We start from the raw sequence: 27,211 nt of genomic DNA on the forward strand, positions 1-27,211 counted from the left end.
AGCTACCAAACAATAGTACATTCATTTGAGCACCGGCGGACTAACCCCCCGATCAACGGACAAAATATAGCTGCTGCTCGGATTGAATTTGCACACTGTCGCGCAATAATCGTAAAGGCGTTTGTATTGTTCTAATGTGCTACCCTTGATCAATTCCAAAGCATGTCGCTTCGCCCGGTAAACTTTGTACATAGTCACCTCAACACGCACCTCCATTCTTCTTCAATGCAGGTATAGATATGTTCGGATTATCTGCCACCATATCTTTTATCCTCCTTCCAAGGTACTTATAGTTTTCTTGCGCATTGGTCGACTAGTGTGAACACTGATGGGTACCCTTCAGGGTTTTGATCTTGAAGGTGTCTCCACCCATGATGGATGACGCGTGAATCCTCCAATCACAACCCTTCTTGCATACGCCTGTAACCTTCTTTTTTTCATTCTTTACGAGGTTTATATCCCACCCCCTCCGTACAGCCCAGTCACGGAGGGCTTGCCTATATTTCAATCGGTTCATAAATTTCATACCGACTTTCAATTCACAATCAGATTCCTCCATTTCATCATCTCATTCCTCGTACGCCGGCCCCCCGGTGTCGATAGAATCTGCCAGACTACGAAGTACCCCGTCCTCCTCGCTCAATTCATCACTAATCCACCCATCTGTGGTCGGGTTAACCCCCGTCCCGTGATCCGATTCTCCAGTCGCCTCAGTTTCATCCGCCAAGTGAGGTTCATCCATTGGTACATCACCCCCACCAGGTTCTGCTGCTCCCTTATCCGTTAGGGAAGTGTCCGAGTGAATTTCGCCTTCCGCATCCTCGCTTTTCCACTCACTGCTATCAAAGATTTGATCCTCACCATCAGAACTTTCTTCATGGGTTTTATCTCGTTGACTCTCCCGATAAATCCGCAACTCCTCCCAATATTCGTCGGCATCTATATTGTCATCGTCATCGTCTTCATCATCGTCATTGTCATTGTCTTCATCATCGTCATCGTCACGATCACGGTCATCATCATTGTCATCGTCATCATCACCATCACCATCATCGTCATCAGTATTGTCATCGTCATCGTCATCGTCATCGTCATCGCTCGCATCTACACAATGAAACATAACATAAGCAATGTATTCATGTCAAATCCATATGTGAAAAGAAAACATCTAGGAGGTTTACATGCCCCTTCTTCAGCATGCGATTGAGCCTCATACCAACCACAACTGTCCATTCCCTCCGTGTAATCGGTCCACACGGGTTCGTCAACACCCATGTACTCGAAATTCCCTTGCGAGTCATCGTCTTCATCGTTGTCCTCGTCGTCCCCCTCGCTTTCCTCTTCCGAGTCTAGAGTTGCAATGTCTTTCCCTTTTCGAAATCTTTCTTCATCTTGCGGATCAAATCCACATGTTAACTTCTCAAATCTGTAGCTTTGAAAACCTTTATTCTTGTATCCGCACACACCATCCGTTACTCTTTCCTCATGCACGTTTTCACCTCATGAGCGTCATCACCCCCATCGTCCTCGACACCCTTATCGTCCTAAAAAACATAATTCCTCGGAGTGCTACTTTCCTCCTTTCCACGACGCCATTCAAGCAACAAACCTTCATTAGGCCTCCGTATGTCATGTCCGTAGGCATATGCGCATCGGCAAAGCTTTATCCTCGGCATATATAGAAATTATATTTTTCTCGTAGTAAATTTTAAACATATTCATAACATCTTCATCGCTCTTAATAGGATACACTGGACCCTTGAGATTTGCACCGTGGGGACTATCGGGGCTCCGATGTATGAACTCCACAACACCTGCCTTACCTCCTGCACGATAGTACATGTTGAAGATCTTACCAAAATAGAACCTATCCTTATCGATACGGGGGAAACAAACACATCTGCCACCCCTGTATCACTTCGCGGGGCCCTCATACTCGGTATACCCATCAACCCACATATAAATTGTCACAAACTGGTCCATTATGCCGGTGACCACAACAACCTCAAGAACGTGCAATCTGCAGGATAACACACTGAATCTTACAACCAACAAAATCTAACTTTCTACGAAATTACTAAATTTATTCCAGAGATACGACAAAATACACAGCAAAAGAGGAAATAAAGTAACTTGACCACAAAATTTTTAATAATATACACATCTCTGTGTCCGACGTAAAGTTCACTTTCAACCCAAAATAAAATTAGAAAATTAATTTTTGAAATACACGAACGTTCCCACTCATGAGCCGAGAGGAGAGATTTGAGAAATTTTACCAAATTAAAAAGTCGCAAGTAAACCCTAGAAAACTTGGGGGTGAGGCAGACGGGGGATGGCGACTGTGGTGTCGGAGGGGAAGGGTAACGACAGTGTATGAAAGGATGAGCGAAAGGCAACGTGAAACGGGGGGTGGAGGCGGCGCAACGACGGCGTCCCTCTGCTGGTGGGTTTCTTGATCGCGCGACAAGCGACGGTGAGAGAACAAACGATTTTGGGGAACAATGGAAAATGCCCTGAGAAAATAAAAACATCAAGTAAAAAAGAAAGGCAGGGGCACAACGGTCTGATGAGGCTAAAATTTAACGGCGTCAATGTGATTTAAAGGGGGCGAGTGTGCAACGATTTACAAACCACAAGTATGTTTTTTGGAGTTTTAAGACTACGGGGGGTTTTTAGCAGATTCGGTAAACCACAGGGAATTTTTTTCCGTAAAATAAAAAAAAACAAATTAAAAAATATATATATCAAAATTCTGAGATTGCATTACAAAATTTTTAAGAAAAATGGGGTCCACCTTGAGCTCTTTTATATATATATATAGAGGATATATAGGATAAGATATGATAGGATTCCTTCTCTTTTAAATTAATTGATACGAGTTTTTTATTTTAATTGATATATTTTATTTTTAGTAATTTATATTTACTTAAATATATTTAACAAATATAAATAATTTAATTAATTTTATAATATATAATATTATATAATATATTTAGAATTAACTAAAAAAATAATTTTTAATAAATAAATATTTTAATCTATGTATTTAAAACTTTTTATTATTTTTATAAAATTTAAACGTCATATTTACTTTTTGCGTCATTGTACTTTAATATTAAAAATATATTTATATTTGTATATTTTTTTTGTATTAATGTCTTTCTATTAATATTATAAGATACTAATGAAAGTATTTTGCAATTTTTTCTTAATTTGCATTACATTTTGATATAAAATTAATATCTAAATATCAACATGCAAAAAGTAAATAAGACCCTTGGGGACGGACGGAAATAGTATTAATTACACACAAATAAATATACAGTTTTCAATTTATTTTTATTATATAAAATTTTATTTTTAAAAAAAAATATATCCATGTCAATGTATTTTATTGAGATAATAGTTTTTAAAATATTTAAATATATATTATTTTTTTTTAACTATGTATGTTAATTTCTATTCTAAATATATCAATACTATTTATATAAAAAATAATAAAATAATTTCATAATTCGTTTTTATTGACTCGTAAATAATAAAATAATTTCATAATTCGTTTTTATTGACTCGTAAATAATAAAATAATTTCATAATTTTAAATTCGATTATCTTAAGTATTGTGTCAACAAATTGATTGAAAGTCCAAAAAAAATAATTTTTTATATAAAATATTATATTTACATTATTATCTAATTTTTTATTAAAAAAGTCTCAAAGAATACATCCGATCTTTCTAATTTTTAGTGTTTTTTTTGGTATGTCCCAAACACTTTGCAATATTTCTAAAATAGGAAATAATTAATTATACTTAATCTTTACTCCACACTTTATCCTCTCACATCATCCAAATAAAAAAATAAAATATTTATTTTTCTGTCCATCACATCACCTAATTTTTAAATTATCCTACCTAATACTACCCACCTAAATCTGTGCCAAAAGTAAATGTTGCACCTTATTTGAAACGAATGGAATGGAGTACTTTATAAACACCTGTACACACACAACTTTCTGTCTATATATTTTTTTATGTATCTAGGTATATATATAACTTTGTTTGCACGGCTGTTTATATAGACTTTGTTTATTTAGTCATCAAATTTAATGTTTCTACTATTTAGACTCTCGATTTCTTTGAAAAATAATATATATTTTTTTTAACAAAATATTTTATCATAAATTATTTTAATACTAAATTTAAACTAAAATTTTTCTAAACTTATCAAAAGAAACATTAAATATACCTACATAACAAATTTTTTATTTCACATAAAACGTCTAAGTATATTGTATATACGAAAATTTAAAAAAATTATAACTAATAAATAATTTTAAAATATTTCATTAAAATAATTAAATAATTTAATTAAAATTAAAAAAATTATAAATTATAAAATTTAAATTGTAATTAAAATATATAATTTTTTTAAAAAAAAATGAAACAAAAATATTAGACATTATATAGAGTGAACGAAGGGTATGTTTTTTTAGATAAATTTGAGAAAAAATTTATTTGTATTTGATATTAAAATAATATATAATTAAATATTTCGTAAGAATAAAAAATAATTTTTTTTCAAAAAATGGCCGAAACCGTAGATACGATCGAAGGTGTAATGATGATGTTGATATTAATGAAATTTGTTAGGTAAGAAGAGAAGATAGAGATGCTACGTCCCCTTTATTTAATTTGACAGTACACAAACAATGACATATGCATCAATCATGGTGTCGTGTGGTGTTCATGTCGGACACAAGATATACAATAATTAAACATATGAAAAAATAATAATAATAATAAATAATACTCTCTTCGTACCAGAGTTACTTTGTTTTTTCATTTTTTGTTCATTTTAAAAATAATTTTTTTTCCTATTTAATAATCATAATTTTTATTTTATAACAAAATTATTTCTATTTTTTTAAATTAACTCTAATTATTACTGTAACTTACTTTTTAAAATCATTAAAAAATATATATATTTTTTAATCTTTTACCTTCTACTTTATACTCATTTTTAATTAAATATTATTATTTCTTAATTCTCGTACTCACTCCCAACAAGACATTTTTTTTGGACGGATGGAGTAATAACAAAAGAATAACACTCTCTCCGTCCCAATAGAATTGTCTTGTTTTTCCATTTTCGTTCGTCCCAAAACAATTGTCTTGTTTCCTTATTTAATAATCGTTGTCCCTACTTTATAACAAAATTATTTCTATTTTTCCAAACTACCTCTACTGATTACTCTACCCTACTTTTTAATATCATTAAAAAAAAGTATTTTAATCTTTTACCTTCTATTTTATACCTATTTTCAATTAAATACTATTATTTCTTAATTTTCGTGTCCACTCCCAATAAGACATCTTTTTTGGGACGAAGGAAGTAGTAAAATAATACTAATATATTTTTATTCGAAAAATCATTTTAATTATATATTTTATGTTCAATTACATATGTTTTTTTTTAATTCATCTAATATAAAATAAGTTTTTTTTTCTACTTTTAGCAAATTTATCAATTTAAATATACTTAACAAATATAAATCAATTAATTACATTTCAAACTTTTTACACATAAATTCATTCAAAATTTTTTTATTTTTATATATATTTTCAATAAACAAATACTTTATCTATATTTAAAATATTTTATTTTTTATAAAAAAATTTATGTTAATTATAGATAAATAAATAAATGTACAAAAATAATATATATTATATATTTTGAGATATAATATTTAAAATATTTTATTACCTATTTTATATTTTTTTAATCATATTAATTTTTATTTTAAAAATAATAACAATATCATTTATATAAAAATAATAAAATAATATTATAATTCCTATAATTAACATGGTAAATTACACTACTTAAAATATCGTATTCCTAAGTAAATGAATTATCTTACCCGATATCAGAACGGAGAGTATTATATTATTAAATTTACATTATTATTTGACTGGCTTCCGGCGAGCCACGCGGGCCTCTCTAGTGCCGGAGAACTAAAACAACAAAAAAATTTCACTTATGGGACTAATTTGCGACAGACTCCACTAACGGGACTAAAATAATAAGAGGTCCAGTTATGAGACTAAAAAAACATTTTACCTTAAATTTTATTACTAAATTGATAAAAAAGAAAGGAATAATTTGGTAACTAAAAAACATAGTAATAAATTTATTATTACTTGCTAAATAAAAATAATAAAACTGTATATACATAAAATTGTTTAATGGATTGTGGTAAGTTCGGCGGAAGGCAAAAAAATAATAACATAATTTTGACGGAAAGAAAAAATATATATTTTTATTTATTTATATTATATTTTTTTTCGTCTCGAAATAAATGACTTATTTGTTTAAGATACAATTACTTAAAAATACAGTAGATTAGTAAGAGTGTGTTTCTTTAACAAAAAAATACACATATGTTTTTAAAAAAAAATATTAATATATCATATATTAATTATTTTTATATTTCATATACAATTTTTCATAACCCACATGCAGGGCAGAAACAAGTGAATGTATGAACGCTTCCCCCATTTTATTTTTCTTTTTACTTTTTTATTTTTTTAAAAAAAATATATATATATTTAATATAGAAAAATAGAATGAACAATATAAATACGAAAAATCTAGAGTTGAATTTTGTTTATTGATTTTAAAAATAAATACGAAAAATTATATTATTTATTGATTTTAAAAATATAAAAATAAATATTTACAATTATAAGATGTGTTTATTTGTAAAATTTGGTACTTTGTTTTACTATTAATAATTTTTTTAAAAAAAAAATGTCAAATAAAATACTTATTTTTTATTATATATTACACTAAAATTTAATTTACATTCAAAATATATCACAAATACATATTTATATCATATCAAACTATTATTTTAACACAAAATTCTACTATTTAAAATACAATAAAAAATGAAAATCTTGCGAATAAACGCACACCAATAGTTACTGTGGTTGTTGCTCGCTATTTTGTAATATTAGAATTTAGAGTTTACATAATTATTTATATTTAAACCATATTTAAGGTTTTTGATATAACTATCAGAGCATGCATATAAATCATATGATCTGTGAAATGTAGCTATGCACTATTAATATTATTTTGTCAGAGAATAATTAGATATATGCTACTTCATCCGTCAGCCAAATTTATTCTCACTTTTCTTTTTAGTTCATTCATAAAATTTATCACATTACTAATTTTGGTAAAGTTAACAAATCAACATATAATTATTACACTCTATTCAACACTTATTTAGGTCATCTCCGACTCATCAACTCAATTTATTCAGTTTTAATTTTAAATATGAATTGCTACAGTGATTTTACTCCAACCATAACTCCATTTTTCACTATTATTCTTCAAATATTCAATTTTTTCTATTATTTTAAACAACTTTTTATTTTTATAATTTAAATAAAATTTTAAAAAAAAAATAAAAAATAAAAATTAAATTTAAAAATCAAATTTATAATTTTAAAAATTTAAAAAAATTAAAAAAAAAATAATACAACGCCAAAAATTGCCGGTGCACTGTACCAACGGCAATTTTTTGCGTTGGATTTGGCGTGAGTTGGAGACAACCAACGCCAAATATGCCAATCCAGCGTCATTAATGACGCTGGGTTGGAGATGGCTTTACAACAAAATACCACTAATTTTATTGCATTATCTCTTTTTATTTATTTTATTTTTTAACTAAATTTTTAAAAATACCCCCAATTACCTATCACTTTTTCAATAAAATATTCATTTTTTTTTAAACTTTCGTGTCGGACCCAAATGAGCTAATTTTAATGGACGGAGAGAGTATTTTATATGTGTAATTAAATAAACTGTATTATTTGATAAGTTCAAAAAATTAGCCCTCCCCCTCCCCCTCCCCCCTTAATTCAATTCTAGTTCCACCTTGCTACATGTAATACCCAGAGTCGGGCCGGTGCTAGGCCAACTCCCTTAGATGAGCCGGTACCAGGGCATCGAAAATTGAATAGTGTAATTAATTGAATTGAATATATTATTCATATTAACAATGTGCATATTTATTTTCAAGAGTCCTACCGAAAAAGATTAAGCATTCTTACCCTAATTTAAAGATGGGTGACTCCTGGGAAGTCTTTTAAAGTGCAGTGAGTGAGGACAAAACCGCACTTAATGAATTCGTGTTAACATGTGGAGCTCATTTACGATTCCGACACACTCAGCTTGCATGGCTTGCGGACCGCGGTCTCACATCACATAAAAAAAATATGAATTAATATATATAATTAAAAGAAAGTTATAATATATATTTAATATTTAAATAAAAGACTTTGAATGGATTATGCATGTTAGAGGTTATGAAAATAATTTGTATTTATTAAATATATTTAAAATGAATAAATTTATTATATAAACAAATGAATATATTTTATTAAAAATAAAAATGAGTAATGTGTTATGAGATTGACAAAATAAAGGAAAAAATATCATTTGTAACATAACGGAGTTAGTATAAAATTTTATGTTTTTTACAAAATAATATTATTTTTGTCCAGCTCTTTTATACAAAATAATACTATTTTTGTCCAGTTCTAAAGGTATCATTTATTTTTTGTGTATTGGTCTTTGAATATTAATTATTATATCAAAATGTAGTACAAATTAATAAAAAGTTGCAAAAATACTTCTATTAAAATTTTATAATACTAATAGAAAGACATTTGTACAAAAATTATACAAATATAAGAATATTTTTAATGTTATATATAATAGCGTAAAAAGTAAATGTGACCCTTAAAAGGCGGACATAGAAAGTAATATATATATTATATATTTTACTGAACTTAGAGTTTTTAAAATATTTAAATATATATTTTATATTTATTTCAATTATATATTTAAATCAAATAATAATTAACTAAATTACTTCCAATCCAATTTAACATCCAACCGGTAATCGAATACATCCTCAGTCGGTTTGACAGAAAACAACCAAATCACCACCAACTTCTCGTTTATTCGAATTGTAATAAAATGCCACGGATGTCTCATTTTTACTTTTTATAAATTTATTATCTTAAATATATTTAACAATAATAAATTAGTCCAATTAAATTTTTAATATTTTACACATAAAACTTATTTAACAAGTATAAATTAGTCTAATTAAATTTTTAATATTTTACACATAAAACTTACTTAAAATTCTTTTATTAATATCTCTCTTCAATAAATAAATATTGTTATCGATATTAAAATTTTTCATTTTTTATTAAATTAGCTTTCAGTTAATTATAATTAAATAAATATTTTTATTTATATATTTGTATTATATAAAATTTTATTATCTATAAAATGGATCCATATTGTATGCTCATTTCTTCCCATTTAATTTGTCTCATATTTCTATTTTCGTATGTCTCACATAATTTATTATTTTTTTAATATAATTATACACTTTAATCACTTTCTAAAATTTATAATTTATAATTTTTTTTATTTTAATTAAATTATTTATTTATCTTAATCTAATTTTTTTATTAAATTATAATTATTTTAACTAATATATTTTTTAATTATTTACTAATTACAATACCTTGCTTAAGCTAAATAGCACAATTTAGCTGGGACGTAAGGGAATTTATTTGATATATAATGCTAAAAATATTTAAAATACTAGTAACATTATTTATATAAAAAAATAATAAAATAATATCATTATTTATTATTAGTAATTTATTAATTTACTAATTTATATTACATAAAGTAACATGTACCTAACTAAAGAGTCATTTAATATAAGAGAGAGAATAATATTTTAGGGCACAAAATATTATATTATATATTATTATTTAAATTCAAATTCAATTGAACAATTAAACAAAAAAAGAAAAAAAAAACTCTAAAAATCACACAAATTCTTATAAACTCAGTTCAAATGTAAAAAATTAATTTGTTTGGTATTACTTCGAAATTAATTTAAAAAGTAATATTTGATTTAAATTTTTATTTTAATTAATTTGTTTGGCGAAATTAATTTAAAAAGTGATATTTGATTTGAATTTTTATTTTAATATAATATTTTAAAAAAATACTAATAAGTGTATTTATATTGTATTTTTTAATGAATCTACTTTTTTTTTATGATAAATATAAAGGAATTGTGTTAGTATTATAACAATTAATATTTTGTATTAGAGGATAGATTTTTTGTAAATTGATAAAAATATACTCTATTCGTCCAAAAATTATAATCTTAATTCTATTGGACACAAAATTTAAAGAATATTGATATTATATTGGTAGTTAAGAAAAAAAATATGTATAAAAGATTTTTTTGTTTTTTTGTGAGTATACTAGTGTAAAAAATAGTGATAATTGTGTAATAATAATGAAAAAGTAAGGATAATTTTGGTAATATGATTATTTATGGAAATGAGACTACTGTTTTGGTACATACAAAAATGATAAACAAAACTATTGTATTATAACGGATTGAGTGTATATTATGTTAATATGTATATATTGTAATACTCCTTCCGTCCCATAAAAAGATACTAATGTTCATTTTTGTCCGTTTAAAAACAAATGTACAATTTTCTAATTTAGTAATTGTATTACATACCTAAAATAATTAATACTCTTACGACTCTCAATATATTACACAAATACCGTTATTTTTATATCACACAATTCAATAAGAACATTTTTTATCTTTTTACTCTAAACCAATATAATACTAATATTAAAATAATTTATATGCAACAAGCAAATGGTGTTGATTTCATGGGACAAATGTAATATTTATGAGAATTATACTATTAAAAAAGATTAGTGAACAAAACTAATAATTTTTATAAAAAATTATACGAAAGAAACAAACATACTCCCTCCGTTAATGTTCAAATAGGTCTTTTGGAGTTTTATAATAAATTAAAAAATAATATTACCTCTATTCTATATAATTTATTTATTTTTAGAAATATGATTATATATTTTAATTATATTTTAAATTTTATAAAATTTTTAATATTAATTAAATTATTTAATTATCTTAATTTATAATTATTTTTACCGATACAATTCTTAATTATTTATTAATTATAATTTACATAAATTTTCTTATCTAAAATAATAGACCCAAATTATCTATAAGGAGGAGGAACTCCTTCGGTCACAGTTAAATTTTTCTATTTAGCTTAGGAACCTAATTTTAGGTATTATGTAATTAATAAATAATAAAAAAATATATTAATTAAAATAATTATGATTTAATAAAAATAATTATAAATTAAGATTAAATAACTAAATAGTTTAATTAAAATAAAAAAAAAATTAAATTTTAAAATACGATTAAAGTAGAAAGATAAATTATAAAATAGAAAGAAAATTAAGTGGAACGAAAATAGAAATTTATAAATTATAAATTTTAAAATAAAAAAGACAAATTATGTGAAATGAAAATAGAAAGACGAGACAAATTAAGTGGGACGAATGGAGTATTTATTAGTGAAAATAAATAAGAAGTTTTAATATTTGTGCTATTTGACTTTTGTATAAAATAATTGTATATATGATGATATATTTGTAATTTAAATAAAAGTTAAAGGTATTTTAATATTAGAATACGATTACTTTTACTAAATTTTTTAATAAGAATGACAAAATTATAAAAAAATATTTGAATTAGAATAGAAAGTACTTATTTTTTTGATTAAAAAATGTACTTGAAACAAAAAGAATACTCCCTTCTTCTCTTTAACAAATTATTTATTTTCCATTTTAGTTTGACTCTTAATATCCAATTTTTTTTTTTTTTTAGTAATTGTACTATCTACCTAACATTACAAATACTTTTATAATTTACAATATATTACACAAATATAAATTATCTTTATATCACACAATACTACTATGTACAAAAAACAAATAGATATATAGTTATGAAATAGAAGAAATATTTGTTTTCGAGCAAACACACTAACTTTACATAGCCACGTGCGTATCCACCCTCTCACAAATGCTCGGTGGTCATTCTTTTGTAGATCAAATGGTTAAACTAGTCTTGAATTTGATTTTGTATAACTACTTTTATAAATACGTCTGTGCATATTTAATTAAATAATATTTTTTCTGTCCATCTCTAAAAATCATATTTACTTTGCATATTTGGTTAAAAGATAATAGTTTTACTTTTTATATTATTATTATTATTATATTTTAACATAAAAAAGATCCTTAAAAAAGCCCGTGGCTATGAATAATGGATAACCTTTACCCCTGTGTGCTTTCATTACTAGCTACTACTAATAATGGCATAAAAAATATAATAAATGTTATTATTATTATCTTATATTTGAACTCATTGTGGGATTCATTTTTTAAAAAAGTATGAATTTCTATTTATTTTGAATTTTTCTTTTTTTATTGGTGACCATTGCAAATAATAATTTTTTTATTTTATTTAAATAATATGTAAGACATACAAAATGATTATTTATATATTTTTCTTTCTTTTTAATTGTTTATATATATATGATACTATATTAAATTATTTATTTCATATGTGATGTAATTGTATCTTCACTTATTTCTAATTACTTTTTTATTTCAAAAAATGTATTTAGAATTGATAATTATTTTTTTAAATACGTGCTATATTAAAAAAATATATGTATGTAAGTGTAGTATATAAGTTAATTAATATTAATTAATTTGAGCTTATCCAATATTATATATATAATTGAAATCGTATATAACAAATTATTATTAGTATTATTATGCATTTATTCATATTTAAAAAATTATTTATAATTATATATTGGTAAAATTGTAATAAATAAAACAAATTTATTGTAAAAGAATATTACAAGCTTATCTGATGTAAAATTTGAATTAATGCCTTTTTGCATTTTTTTTAAAAAATAAAAAATATTGATTGATCATTATATATAATAGTTTTTAAATACTACATCTTAAAGAAGTGTAGTCGTATATAATTTGTTTTTGTAATAAAAATATATTATAAATATTTTAAAGATGTTTGATTTCATAGAGAAGAGTAACCGTTGGTGGGAAGAATAAAAGCTTTAGTATAGAAAAACTAAAAAGTTACATAAGAAAACCGAAACATTTTTCTTATTAATTAAAAAAATAATAGTAGCAATTATTATTACTATTTTTTAATTGTATATTTGTTTAAGCCAACTATCTATATAATGAAGTGAATCCCCTCACTGAGAACCACATAAACTCCGCCATGAATGATATCTCCGGCAAAGAAAAATCAGAAATTGTCCATGTCAAACGAACACCCGACCAGCTTCAGGAGAGCCTTCCGGCGAAGAAACGGAAGTCGGCAAGCATGAAATCTACGTTCCGGAATCTAAACTCTAAGAATATCATAATGGCACCGACCATAGCAAGACGTAGTCCTTCAATGCGTTCTTCTCAAGCTTATATTGGTGGTGGCAACCTCTCAATGACGGTATAAATTGGCGCCGTGGTCGACGGAGAAGCGACGAAGAACGGTGATCGTTAGAATTCTTCTTCTGGAATGTACTCTTGGCCACCAGAAAGAATATAACTATATTTTGTTTGTATATATATTACAAGTTATTTGTTTCTTCTTAAAATAAGTACTTCTGTCATTTATTTAATGAAAATATTTAAGTGCAGACCTAATGCATTTGCTATATTGGAGGGATAGATTTTGAATTATGAATATTAGGATTAAAATTAATTATTAATTAAAAAAAATTTTATTAATAAGCTTTTTAATTTTATATTTAAAAATTTAAAAATTGAAAATCTATATAAAAAAAATTAATTTAGATTTTAACAACACCTTATCTAAAACTTTTATAGTAACAGATAATAACACCCATTAGAGTTTTGATAAATAGTAAGTTTGCACATTTGTTTTAAAATCATTTTAAAAGTATTTGTACCTCTAAATTTTTAATTTTTTTTTTTCAACTTCTTTTTTATTTTTTTATAATATAATATTTTTGTTTTGTTGTTGAAAATATTTAATATGATTTTACCATTTTAGTACGTAGGTATGTATTTTGGTTGAACGGAAAACAATCAAACACTTATGGTTTGAATTATTAATAAAATATTTTAAAGTACAATAAATTTGTTGATATAATATTTTTTTAAAAAAAATTACAAATTTAACATCGATAATGTAAAAATAAAAATAATTGTGTTATTTAATTTGAAATTATTGTTTATTACAAATTAAACAAACTTACTAATAATATTTTATTTGTTGAATTGAAAGTTTAAATATATTTAAATTGAATTTTATATTGTATGCTTAAATAAAAATTTATGGACTTTTAATAATTTATTAAAAAATTAAAGTTTTAATAGTATATCTTTTTTAAAATAACATCATATAATTTTGACGAATAATTAAAATATATAATAAGAATAAATAATAAATATTAATAATTATGTGATGAATAATTAAAATATATAATGAGAATAAATTATAAATATTAATATAATACTTCTAAGTTATTTTTCCTTAAATATCATTGTATAAATATATTTTCAAGAATCAAATATAAACATTAAAATTATATTTTTAACATTATTATTGTAGGTCACTTGCAACTATTATTAGTAAAAATTATATTTAAAAATTTACACAAATTATATATATCACTTTGTTTTTGCATAATATTTGCTAAATTAGTAATTTTATAATTATTAATGGATTATTAAAAAAAGTTATATTCACTTCATATTAATGTTTAAAAGTATGTTGTTAAAAAAAAGTATGGATAGTTAATTAGCTATATATTGACGATGATAGGGTGTGTTTGTTTGGGGGTTTGGATTTTGAATTGGGATTTGAATAGTAAAAATTTTGAATTTGAATAGTTGTATGATGTAATATAAATAGGGTTTGATGTGATGTTTTGAATGTAAAATTGATTTTTAGTATAATATAAAAAATGAAAAATAGGTGTTTGATTTGATGTTTTTGGGGGGAAAAAATTGAATGAATAGTGGAAATCCACCAAAATCCTTCAAACAAACACACCCTAAGAATATTTTTAAGTTTTAACGTATAATATAATTGCTAAAAACAAATTGATAAATTAATTTTGAACGATTGGTATATCGAAGTATTAATTTAAAATTTAAATATAAATTCATATACAAAATTAATATTGTCTCCGTCTCATAAGAAGAGTATCATGAATTTTTTGTAGATTTATATTTGAATATTAATATGTAATATAAATAACAAATATATCCCATAACTAGATATCCATTTGTTTTTTTTCATGTAGTTTTAAAAATATTATATTATATTAAAATGTAGTAGGAATAAAATAGAAATGACTAAAATAACTTTATTAGTAGTGTGTGATATAAAGGTAACGACATTTGTGTAATATATTATAAGTTGTAAGGATATTTGTAATGTTAGGTAGATAGTACAGTTGCTAAAAAATGAAATTAATACTTTGTTATGGGACAGACTAAAATAAAAAAATGGATATTTTGTTGCAGGACGAAAGGAGTATAAAAATTACTCTATTAGTTTTTTATAATAAAAATAAAATAACATTTGAAGAATAAATTGTACAAATATATAAATATTTTTAATATTAAATTACATGACGCAAAACATAAATGATATTTTTCTTATTACACGAATACAATATTACAATTTTATTGTTGATGCTACCGTGCGTACGGGCTAACCGCTAGTTATTATTGTGGGTGAGCTTGATTTGCATTTCAGCAAGGAAACGATAGCCATTTAGTTTTTGTTTTACCTGACAAGACCCAAGTTGAGAAGGCCCCAACCATCGTGCGGCCAGGATTTCTCCTTGGCCTTCATCCGCACCACCCTCGCCCACGCAATCCACCCCTGCCACGTCATTCTCTTATCCCACGGACTCCCCCACTCTAGCAGCAGACGGAGTCCCCGCTCCGCCACCGCCTCCGCCGCCGTGAAATCCCCTTTCCCCAAGTACACTTGACCCAACACCACCTGAACCTCCCCAACAAATGGATTCTTCTCCGCGCTCCTCAGCAGCATCTCCTCCGCCTTCTCCAAACCTATCTCCGCCGCACTACACACCGCCTCCCAGTACAGATCCCTCGCCGCAACCTGGTCCTCGGTATCCACCACTTTCGTGCATCCGTCCAGCACCGGAGGGATTATCAGCTCCAGATCTTCACCGCCACCAAGGTTTTCTTCGGTAGATTTCAGTATCTCTTCTTCTCTGACGATTAGCATGTATATTGCAGCCATTCGTGATACGGAGTTCATCCAGAGACCTGGTTTTCCGTCGCCCGGCCAGAGAGATGTAAGCGTTTTGTTACCGGAAAACTCTAGGCGTCCGTTGGAGTTGTCGAAGACCTCGTCCTGAAAGTTGAAGAGCTGATCGCTGAAATCCGCCATCGTCATGAGGAGGAACACAGCTACGATCCTTCTCGAAATCACCACGTCTTCCCCTGTTTTGATGTGCTTCACTTTTATCCCCTCCGCCGGACAAATTGACTGGAGTTTCCTCCTCCACTGCTGCTGCTCTTCTTTCTCATCTTCTCCGTTACTCATCTTACTGAGAGTAGCCTCCGACAACCGAAGGTGCTCTACAAGCTCGTCGTCCGTATACTTAATCAGGAGCAGATCGTGAATTAACGGATGACGAGGAACGACGCAGAAGAGGTAGATCAAATCCTCGGCATCCGCGCCAACGTGCTTTCTGACGACGTCGCGTCCGTCGGCGGAGGGAGGGAATATAGCGAGGTTAACGTAGGAGTTGGAGTAGGCGGAGTGGAAGAGGCCGCAGAGGCATACGACGTCCGGCGCCTGCCACAGCTTTAGTATCCGATAGACATCTAGGAGATGGTCGAGGAAGCTACCGTGCTTGTGCCAGCACTCGCCGGCGCCGGCCGCCTGCAGAACAGATACGAGATGCGGCAGTTTTTCATCGACAGATGCAAGCTCGCCGCGCAGGAACGGACGGGCGGATTCCAGCAGAGTTTCGATGTAGTCCTGCGTATTTTGATCGGAGAAGCGTAAGGAATTCAAAGTCGGCGTCATGATGGAAGAGGAGAGAGAGAGAGAGGGACAACGCAGTCAGGCAGGGAAGGCAGCGTGATAGTGACGAGGGATGACGATGTCATGGGTCTAAAATAGACTCATTTGTAGTCCCTCCGTCCAACCGGAGTTGAACCTTTGGCTTGAGACAAATATGTTTAATTAGTTAATAATAATTAGTTATAATATTATTATATTATTTTTTTAATAATTAATAATATTTATATTTTTAAAATAAATTTAATATATAACAAAAAAATTAAAATATATATTTAAATATTTAAAAATTATATAGCAATTAAAAAATACATGCAATATGGATATTATTTTGTAAAAAATAAAATTTTTTATAATACAAGTAAATAAAAAAAAGATTTTTGTTTATTTATAATTAACATAAATCAATTTTATAAAAGATGTGTAGTTTTAAATATAGATAAAAATATTTATTTTTTTTAGGAGAGAGGTAGAAATAAAGAAGTTTTAAGTGGATCCTATGTCATTTATGATGTTGTATGTTATGTAGTTAATTAAGTTGATTTATATTTGTTAAATATGTTTTGATTTAATAAATTCTACCAAAAATAGAAAAGTGTCAATTATTATGGGATAAATAAAAATGAAAATAGCGTGGGACGGAGGGAGTATTTGTTTTTAATGTTAATAATAATAAAAAAAAAGCAGCAAAAATCATTTTTACATAGATCAAGTTCATAGAGCCCTAATTTACTAAATAACAAATAAAATATAAGATTAATACTAGCTCTTAAGTCGCATAATGCTCTGATCGGTTTCAGGTTCTCTATAGTACAGATAATAATAAAATTGTCAGGATCACAGAATTTCTTTGGTAGCTCTTCCGAAAATATGGCGCTGCACACACCCTCCAACTGCATTGCTGCATCCACTTCAGGCATTATTTGCTTCTTATTGATTATATCTTTTATAAACTTAGCGTATTGTGGCATCTGCAGCAAACCATCAGCAAATGAAATAGTGACTTTAAAACTACGGAAAGTGTGTAAAAACTTTTCAAACTCATTGGAATTGTCTTCTTTCTTAATCTAGTTGGAAAGAGGGCCTTAGCTATCGCTTGGGTTGGGTCCTTCTCTTTTTGAGTTGGCACGTGAGCACCTTGCGTCACTCTCGGCTCAGTTAGAAAAACTTCCTCGTTTGGCGCTTGGTTTATTATCTTATCCTGTACAGATAATGAATTTAAAACAATAGGGAAAGGAGAGTGATTAATACCTCTGTCACACAGTGGTGGTGATGACGTTCACTTTCCTCCCCTAGTTTCTATAGCCTTTGCTTGGTTCGAGATAGTCTCGACTATCCCAGGCGGCGTTCTTTTCTGCCTAAGCTTCAGTGCTTCGGAAATCTGCCCGACCTGTGTTTCCAACATTTTGATCGGGGCAGATGTATTTATTTGAAACGCCTGATTTTTCCGCTGAGTGTTTCTCTATAATTCCTCCAGACTCAGCGATTGATTTGTCGCTGTGGAAGGCTTGGCAAAAACAGGTGTCTGCTGCGGAAAGTTAGGGGTCTGGTAGTAATGTTGTTGTGGATAATATTCCTTGATAATATTGCGGCGCAGTGAACTGTCATGACTGATGAAATTGTTGTTATTAGAAATATAATAATAATAATGTTATATTGCAAGAATATACTTATCGAAATAAATTCGATATCACAATAATTTATTGAAATAAATTTCAATAATCAATTTATCGAAATAATTCGATAATCACGTCGAGTCGAGGTAGAACCTCATTCCGTAAAAACAAATACGCCCCGGTAGTGCCTCCAATTCGTGGCGCAACGTTCTCAAAGATAAAACGACGTTCGTCTCCGAATTAAGTGATACCCCAATATTTCGGAGTTCCGACGAACTAAAATGAGGCGAACTGAACTATATCACACAACTTGGAAAGAGAGAGTTTTGTTGGATAAAGAATCGGAAAACTCTCCGGAAAATTGGATTGTCGCCGGATGTATAGGAGAAGAGATGAATGAAATGTGAGACATTGTTTATGTTGTGGTTGTCGTTATCTGAAAAATGAGAGAAGATGAGGCTTTATATAGGCAACCATTTGGTGGGGAAATTAATTCACAATTGAATTTCCAATTTATTTTGTGAGTTAATGGGTTTTGAAACCGATCGTAACCGATCATCCATTCAAATGAAATTTGAATCATATACACGTTAGAGTATTCAAACCCAATTAATACACACTTACGTGCATCATTATTTATAATAAATCCATCATGCAGCACGTGCATATGCATTCTATGTAATGCATTCATTTGCTTGAAATAATACAAATATAAAATTGTCATGCATTATGTCATGCACGTAGGTTAGTATTACTTACAATCATGCAGGTATACAAATGTATTTCGGGTTTTTTTTTAATTTTTATTATTTTCTTGGGCTTCGATTTCAATAACATATTTTGTTATTTCGATTGGTCTCCGGAGCATAATAGACTTTGTCAAGTCTAATACCCAAGTCTTAACCCGCGACTACGTTATTTGATCCGGGTAAGCGGCGTGCCAGTGACTTTCCGGCATTTATATGCCTAAACCATATCTTATAATCATTACAAAGCCCACATGCATTTCAACTCACCAAATAATCGGTTTCGAAAATTATGAATTTAATTTATAAATTAAATTTTATTGATTGAATAAATAATCGATTAACCGATTATCCAACAGTTGTTGATGATATTGACTGGCAGGCCTTTAGGGTTGCCCATTCTGAAACTAACTGCTGATACTAAGTAGGATTTTTATTGGCCTTATTGAAGACCTCCGTTGGGTTCTGAGTCTGTTCAGGTGAGCTCTCAGCAACCTGCGGGCTCTGTTGATCATAGGCGCACTCCTCAGTTGCCATGACTTTATTTATTACCTATTTATTTTTATTACTAGATAGATCATTCTTTACGAGTTTATCTAGGTCCTTGATCTGGACAAAAAAATTGTCTATATGCTTTTCTTGTGAAACGGTAGCAGGAACATGGTAAAGACCCCTCGATAGCTCCTGTCTGCTGGCTTCCGGGCAACTAGTCTGATTGGCCGCCATTTTTTCAATCAAAGCCCTCGCTTCGAACATATATCGTCCCATAAGTGAGCTACCCGCTGCTGCATCCAAAGACAACTCAGGAGTGATCCCTGAATAGAAGATCTGAAACTCCATGAAGTCAGGAATCTCGTGGTGCGAACAGTTGTGGTGCAGTTGTTTGTAACTGCTCCAAGATTTGGGCAGGTCTTATCAGCAGCCATCTTAAAGTTAAGAATTTCGTTCCGTTGGTTGATGGTTTTCGATACTGGATGATATTTACTCACGAAGGCCTGTGTTGCTTCCTTAAAAGTTCCAAGAATTAGGTAGAGCGAGTGGAACCATTTCTTGGATTCACCTGCTAAGGAGAAGAGAAACAAAATTAGCTTACCAACATCCTCCGTGATGCCATGAGATTTGGAGGTGGCAACGATCCTGTTAAAATTAAAAAAGATGCTCATAAGGGCTTTCATTGAGCAACCCATGGAGTTGGCTCTGTCTAGCTAGACCTGCCAGTGCAGACTTCACCTCATAATTGTTAGAGCCTCTGGGCACAAAACTAATAATTAGGGTGTTATCCAGAAGGGACTGATCGTTAACGTCCATCGGGACTTCAGCAAATTGGCGATCAATAGCCCTATGTCCCTGCAATTGCCCCTGGTGGGGCTCAGCAGTAGGTGGAGGTGGGGTGATGGTAGTGCGATTCGCAGTGGCGTGACCAGCTTGGGTCGCTTGAGCAGCGATGAACGCAGCCTGGACGGCTTGAGCCTGTTTGACCTGAGCGAGGTGCGTCTGCATTCCAGTCAGGACATGGGGAACAGTAGTTGGCTGGAGTATAGTGGGGACATGCAGTGGCACCTCATGCGAATATGCAGATATGACAGAATTGGACGATATCCCGGCGACAGTTTGGAAAGCCGGGACAGCGGTGGTAGGGACAACATTGTTTCCCTGGATGGTCATGATCCATTCTCTTGTGACTTCTCAAAAAAGATGTCTCTGAGTGTGAGAAGAAGAAGTATAACTGGATTCACGCTGAAAACGCTTAGGACCCCTGAATTAAAGATTGCCACATCAAAGAGAAAATTAGTACAACGATAAAAATTGAAGAATTACGTAATAACAGAATTTAAAGGTAAATTATGGCGCATTACTAGATTAATTCAGGACTGAATTTCTTGAGTTTAAAATCCCTGGGACGGTGCCAAATTATGATAAGCGAAACAATTTGTGTTTGAACTTAAAACAAGGAATTTCTTATGAGTTTCTTGAGTAAATGTGCATAATCGAACATGTTTAGATATAGATAATGAAAATGAAGTTGTAGATCCTGAATCGAATTATCACTATTATTTATACTTTTTTTACTAGTGAGTTTTCAGGTCGAACACAGAGATTTTAAGTCACAAAATCTAATTCAAGAATTTTGTACAAGTGAAGCGCAACAAAAAAGCAGTAAGACCGGCTCGCTTGCGAGTGAGCTGGAGAGTTAACTAATATAGAATTTAAAGAAAAACAAGTAAAGATAAGAGGTTGGTGAGGCGTTTAACAGAGCAGTATGCGAGCGACGGGTGCAGCGAGAGCGGTGGTGAGTGGAGGCGAGCGGATGAAGGGAAGCGGATTATATATATATGAATGATAGTAGGCAAACGAGAAGGAGGACTAGATAGTGTTGTGTCTGATTTGTATGTTACTAGATGGCTAGGTTCTCATGGATTCAATGAGAGAATGATGGAAGTGAGTATATATCTATAACATGTAATGACAAAAGAAGTTAATGTGACTGTGCAAAACAATTTAACATAGAACTAACTTTGCTGGTACTTGACTTTAAGGGATTTACAACAAGACTTCAATGACGCCCAATATTAGAACATTATAAGCAATAAATTCTATTGTCACTAGAGATTTTTATGACCTAATAGACCAGCACCTATGCCCATTAATTATCCTAATCTTTGTCTCATTAATGGTTTTACCCTTCTATTACCTGTCTTTAATCAGAATCGAACTTAGAATAGCAACTAAGCAGGTCGACAAGCCTTCCGCATACTTAGCTACATTGAACTACCTAGAATCTGTTAATGAATACGCACGAAACTAGACTAAGATAGTCGATTATTCTCTGTTCTTCCATAGCGAAATAGAATTCTAATCATAGAATTTTGACACAAATATGAAGCATGGATGAAAGTGAAAATGAAGAGATCTTTGATATTTCATTACTTACTAAAGAAAATAGTAAAGATCTACATTACGAAATCAGTAAATCAAAGCGGGAAATCGAAGTAGTAAACTATTCTAGAAAGTAGTATAGTGAGCTGCCAGAGAAGGAGGGAATCTCGACTCCCCTGGCCATTTTTAACTCGAGAACTCCCTTACAGGGTTGGAGCTCTCGAAAAGCACAAAAATCTGCAAAAAAGCAGTGTATATCGTGTATCACGTCGTGATATTGATGTTAGTATGAACTTTGTCCTTGGATTGCCCCGAACGAATGAAGGTAGGGATTATGCAATTGTAGTAGTAGATTGATTTTCAAAGATGGATAATTTTATTACTTGTTACAAAACTAATGATGCCATGCACATTGCTAACCTATTTTTCAAAGAAGTTGTACGTTTGCATGAAATGCCCCATTCTATTGTCTTTTATAGAGAGATACAAAATTTTTGAGTTTCTTTTGGAAAATTATTTTTGGGGAAATTGGATACTAAGTTATTATTTTTAACATCATACCACATTAAAACTGATAGACAAACTGAAGTCACTAATCGACTTAAATGCATCGTAAAAATGAATTTGACTTCTTGGAAAAATTGTTCGTCACATGTAGAATTTGCTTATAATAGGACGATGCATTATTCTACTAATATGTCCCACTTTGAAATTGTTAATGGTTTTAATCTACTTACCCCACTTGACTTAGTGCTATTGCCTAACAATGAACATCTAATATAGATTTAAGGGAACGAGCACGTAACATCCAATAACTATACAGAGATGTGCAAAACGTATTGGAGCAGCACAACTCATGAACTTCCAATAAAGCCAACCGTCGCCATAAGAGAGTGACCTTTGAGATTGAGTATGGTCGCACGTTCGCAAAGAGAGATTTCTATCAAAGAGAAAGTTGAAATTGTCCCAACGAGTCAAAATGAGGGTCATTGCATCACTATAAGCCTCGATACCCACTGAAATTGACCATAAAAAATAGCTTCTATTTCCACCGAAAACTCTCTCAGAATTCACCGAACTCGCTCGTAGTTTCTCCCTTTCTTCTCTTATCTCTCGAATGGTTATCTTCTAACTTTCCTTCAAAACTTCTCTATAGGTTTTCCCTCTTTTGAAAACTAACTAACTCAATCACCTAAAATTCTTATTTCTAAAATAACCACCAAATAACAAACTAACTAAATGGACTAAATGTTTGGGCGAGGCTTTGGGGTTAGGTATAAAGAATTTGGGTTTATAAGATTTGGGCCGAGTCCGGTAGACCAAGTTAAGGAATTGATCAACTATTATATTGATTGATTGAATTAGGCCAAAGCCAAAATTTTCAAAATAAACATTGCAAGAAAACACAATTGAGACAAAAAAAAAAATGTTGTCATAATATTTTGAATATTTTTAACATAAATAATCAAACCAAATAACTAAATAAATCAATATGAACATATAAGACACAATAAAGAAATAAATGAGAGTATAAAATATTAACATAAGAACATTGTCTTTACGTTTTATATATTTTTATAATAAATTTAAAAGTAGATAATAATATAAAATTCAAAACACTTATTTTTTACGGAGAGTCATTGCCAGAGGCGGATGAAAACGACAGCAGAGGACGGCAAGCCCGCGACAGTCAGACAATAATGATTGTAGGTGAAATAGTTGAATATTGTGGTGGATTCGGTCGAAGGAGAACGAGAGTACAAAGAAACATTAGGATTGAAGACAAAATAGATATCTACTGTTTAATTTTAAAATGACATTATAATTTTGTAAATTAGTATTTTGTAAAAAAATAAAATAATATTTGAAATTAAAAAATAAACATGTACATAGGAGTTTTAAAAAAAATTAAAAAAGACGAGAAAGTTTTAGAGAAATTTTGAAAAATTTAAAAATTTATTCACAATTTAACATATAAAAGTGTATTAAAAATACAAAAAAATAAAAAGATAGCCACGTTAAAAAAAAAAAACTTATGGAATTTAACGATGCTCTTGTGGGTGCGTTTGACAATTAGCTGATAGCTTTTAGACGTTAGCTGTTTATATATAAAATAACTATTAAAGACATTGATATGTTATTTTTAAAAATATTTAATTTTGTTCATTTTGATTTGAAATTTATGAGAATTCTTTAATTAATTATTAAAAATTATAAAAATATTATAAAATATTTATTTTTATTTTTATTATTTAGATATGAAAAAATTATTTTTACTAAAAAATAATAATTTTTTATTAAAATTATACAAAATATAAAATAATAAATCTTTCGTATATATATTTATTATTGTTTTAATATATATAAATAAATTAATAACATTTGTTTTTTTTATTTGATTTAATTTTAAAAATTTATATATTTTACAAATAAAATAATTTATATGTAATAATTAATAATAGTAATTATTTTAAATTTACAAAAATAAAAATATAATTTAATAAATTAAATATATTAAAAATAAGTAATAAAATTACTATAAAAATATTTTTATATGTATAAAATAAATAATTAAGTTTGAAGACGGAATAATCAAAATTAAAATAAAAAAGTTATTTTAAAACGTTAGATAGATAAGCTTTTTAGAAATTGACTTTTTGATAAAAATATTTCAAAAAAAGCCAAACACCTAAATTAACTAAAAATTATTTAATAAATTAAAAGTTTTTTGAAACTGTTTCCCAAACTCCCTCTAAAGTAAACTTGGGACCTTAGATATTTTAGAAGGAATTAGTATAGTTTAAAAAGTAATAGATTTAACAATAAATATTTTCTAAAAATATTTAATTATATGAAAAAAAGAGAAAAGAAAAATGTAAAAACATCGTCTTTCGAGACTCCATTCTTTTCTCTTCGCTGCCTTCGATCTTTTTAATCCTCTGCTCTGTTCATCGCCTCTTCGTCAGCTTGCGGCGGTTCACCTCTCTTCCGGAAGGTATTCGGTAATATTCGAGAAACGCCATGGAGCTGGGACAAGGTAAGTCTTTTGAGCGATGTGGTTTTAGGTAGAATAGTTTCGACATTTGTTAAATTTGAACTGGTATTATCGGCCTTCTTTCTTGTCTGGTTAGGGAGATTGGACTTATGCTGATTAAAACGGGAAGAAAGTAAAGAGAGGAGGATGTTTGAAGGATTGGTGAGGCAGTTGATACTGGGATATTTGGGCAAATACATCAAAGATATCCAGAAAGAGCAGCTCAAAATCACTCTTTGGAATGGTATTCTTTTTGGGGATGTTTATTAATTTCATTTTAAACCGCACCATTTCGTTTTTTTCGTGTATTTTGTTCTAGTTATACTGTTTAAGCGTCTGCAGTGAACTCCATCAACGTCTGAATACTTGTTAGCTGATAGAGAATCGAAGTTATTAATAAGTTTTTGTCCATTTTTGGGTTGCAGAGGAGGTTCTGCTGGAAAACGTGGAGCTGATTGTGGAAGCATTTGACTACCTCCGGCTACCATTTGCTTTCAAACAAGGTATTTATGTAAGTAGTTAAAATATTTAGGGAAATCATATATATTGGTGGTGGGGGTTGGGTGAGTGGGGGATGGGGTTTTAGGTCCTGATGTTTTAGGTTATTACAATTGTATGCAGGCAGTGAGTACATTTGGTGATTGACTTTAAATGAATCTATTGAGAAAGATTATTGTCCTTTGCATGAATTATTCCCTTGATAGGTGTTATACCAACTAAGTGGATTAACCGTGTTACTGGTAATTCTTGTTCTGCTGTTGTGAAGAGTTCAAATGGATCTAATTACATTAGCTACTTTGTATGTTCCCTATTGTTACAGATATTTTCAATTTGCAGTGTTCTTTTTGCTCTTGTATTTAGTTTGATCATGCATTTATACCCTATATGATTTCTTTGAATGCCTTACAGGCCGTGTTGGAAAATTAAGTATCAGAATTCCATGGAAGAAACTTGGCTGGGACCCCTTTATAATCATGCTGGAAGATGTATATATTTGTGTCTCTCAACGGGATGACAATGAGGTTGTTTCATGTCAAGAGTTCTTATCATTAATTTAATTTTGATTGTGAACTATGCTACAAAATATCATTATATTGGGTGACTCTAGTTTTTATGCCTCATATGTGTTTACATCAAATCCATCTTTCTTTTATCCCTATTATTATATTTCCTTTTTCTTTATTCCCTTAATTGATAAAGAATGACTTTTGAGTATTTGTAGTTTTTTTTTTTTTTGTGTGTGTGTGTTAACACTTAGCTTTTGATTATGCTTCTTAACTTAAAATGATTGATACTGCATTTTGTTGTGTTGGGGCAGTGGTGTTTGGATGCTGTTGAAAGACGAGAATTTGCAAGCAAAAAGGCCCAGCTTGCTACAGCAGAACTTGCAAAACTATCAAGGCGCGTATGTGGTGAGCCTCACATATGGTAGCTTTGTGGTTATGCTTGTAATACAAGTGTTTGTCATAATTGGCACCGTATGAGCAAATAAACAACTTTTTTAATTGCAATTTATTTATTTTTGGGGAGTAGAATAAGGTTTTATTAATTGAAGGAGAGAGTACAAGACTCCCCTGACCCCTATCATCAGTCACCAACTTCCTTGACCTTCCTGTACATGGGAGAGAATTCTGGAAACACATTGGGTACTGCAAGATAGTCCGGACTTGTTTATTGATACCAGTTTAGTGATACCATATTATAAAGTTACATTTTGATATATCCCATGTTTTGAATATTATTTTAATATGGTATCAAATAATCAAAATACTACTGTTGTTCCAATCATTGCTGTCTTCTCGTATTTGAGACTGAATAAGTATTTGACAATCATGATT

General features: G+C 29.4%; 3 protein-coding genes across 3 annotated transcripts in view; 1 reads left to right on the plus strand and 2 right to left on the minus strand.

Moving 5' to 3' along the window:
• Positions 1-568: 568 nt before the first annotated feature.
• On the minus strand, positions 569-1,633 carry LOC127245015 (uncharacterized). The gene is made up of 3 exons (XM_051265659.1): positions 1,500-1,633; positions 1,182-1,426; positions 569-1,104 (listed from the first exon to the last, which is right to left on the minus strand). The coding sequence occupies exons 1-3, from the start codon at positions 1,631-1,633 to the stop codon at positions 569-571; spliced, it is 915 nt and encodes a 304-aa protein (XP_051121616.1).
• Positions 1,634-15,675: 14,042 nt separating this feature from the next.
• On the minus strand, positions 15,676-17,239 carry LOC127245072 (uncharacterized). The gene has a single exon (XM_051265714.1). It carries the CDS (start codon positions 17,104-17,106, stop codon positions 15,826-15,828), a length of 1,281 nt encoding a protein of 426 aa, XP_051121671.1. The 5' UTR covers positions 17,107-17,239; the 3' UTR covers positions 15,676-15,825.
• A 7,992-nt stretch (positions 17,240-25,231) lies between these two features.
• Positions 25,232-27,211, plus strand: part of LOC127244726 (uncharacterized) — a 57,415-nt gene continuing 55,435 nt past the window's right edge. Inside the window, exons 1-5 of the mRNA XM_051265205.1 lie at positions 25,232-25,376; positions 25,471-25,617; positions 25,799-25,876; positions 26,283-26,395; positions 26,692-26,785. Coding sequence (XP_051121162.1) covers positions 25,521-25,617; positions 25,799-25,876; positions 26,283-26,395; positions 26,692-26,785 — 382 coding nt within the window. The 5' untranslated portion in view covers positions 25,232-25,376; positions 25,471-25,520. The remainder of the gene's footprint in view (positions 25,377-25,470; positions 25,618-25,798; positions 25,877-26,282; positions 26,396-26,691; positions 26,786-27,211) is intronic.

Source organism: Andrographis paniculata, unplaced genomic scaffold, assembly GCF_009805555.1.
Source record: "Andrographis paniculata isolate CXL003 unplaced genomic scaffold, ASM980555v1 Contig21END, whole genome shotgun sequence".
NCBI classification, from domain to species: Eukaryota; Viridiplantae; Streptophyta; class Magnoliopsida; order Lamiales; family Acanthaceae; genus Andrographis; species Andrographis paniculata.

Bases quoted from the DNA above. Each gene is read 5' to 3' on its own strand.
- LOC127245015 (XM_051265659.1), bottom strand. From the start codon at position 1,633: ATGACATACGGAGGCCTAATGAAGGTTTGTTGCTTGAATGGCGTCGTG. The intron at 1,427-1,499 runs GTGAAAACGTGC...TCAAAGCTACAG, and splicing joins GGGGTGATGACGCTCATGAG to ATTTGAGAAGTTAACATGTG. The intron at 1,105-1,181 runs GTAAACCTCCTA...TTCATTGTGTAG, and splicing joins GCATGCTGAAGAAGGGGCAT to ATGCGAGCGATGACGATGAC.
- LOC127245072 (XM_051265714.1), bottom strand. From the start codon at position 17,106: ATGACGCCGACTTTGAATTCCTTACGCTTCTCCGATCAAAATACGCAG.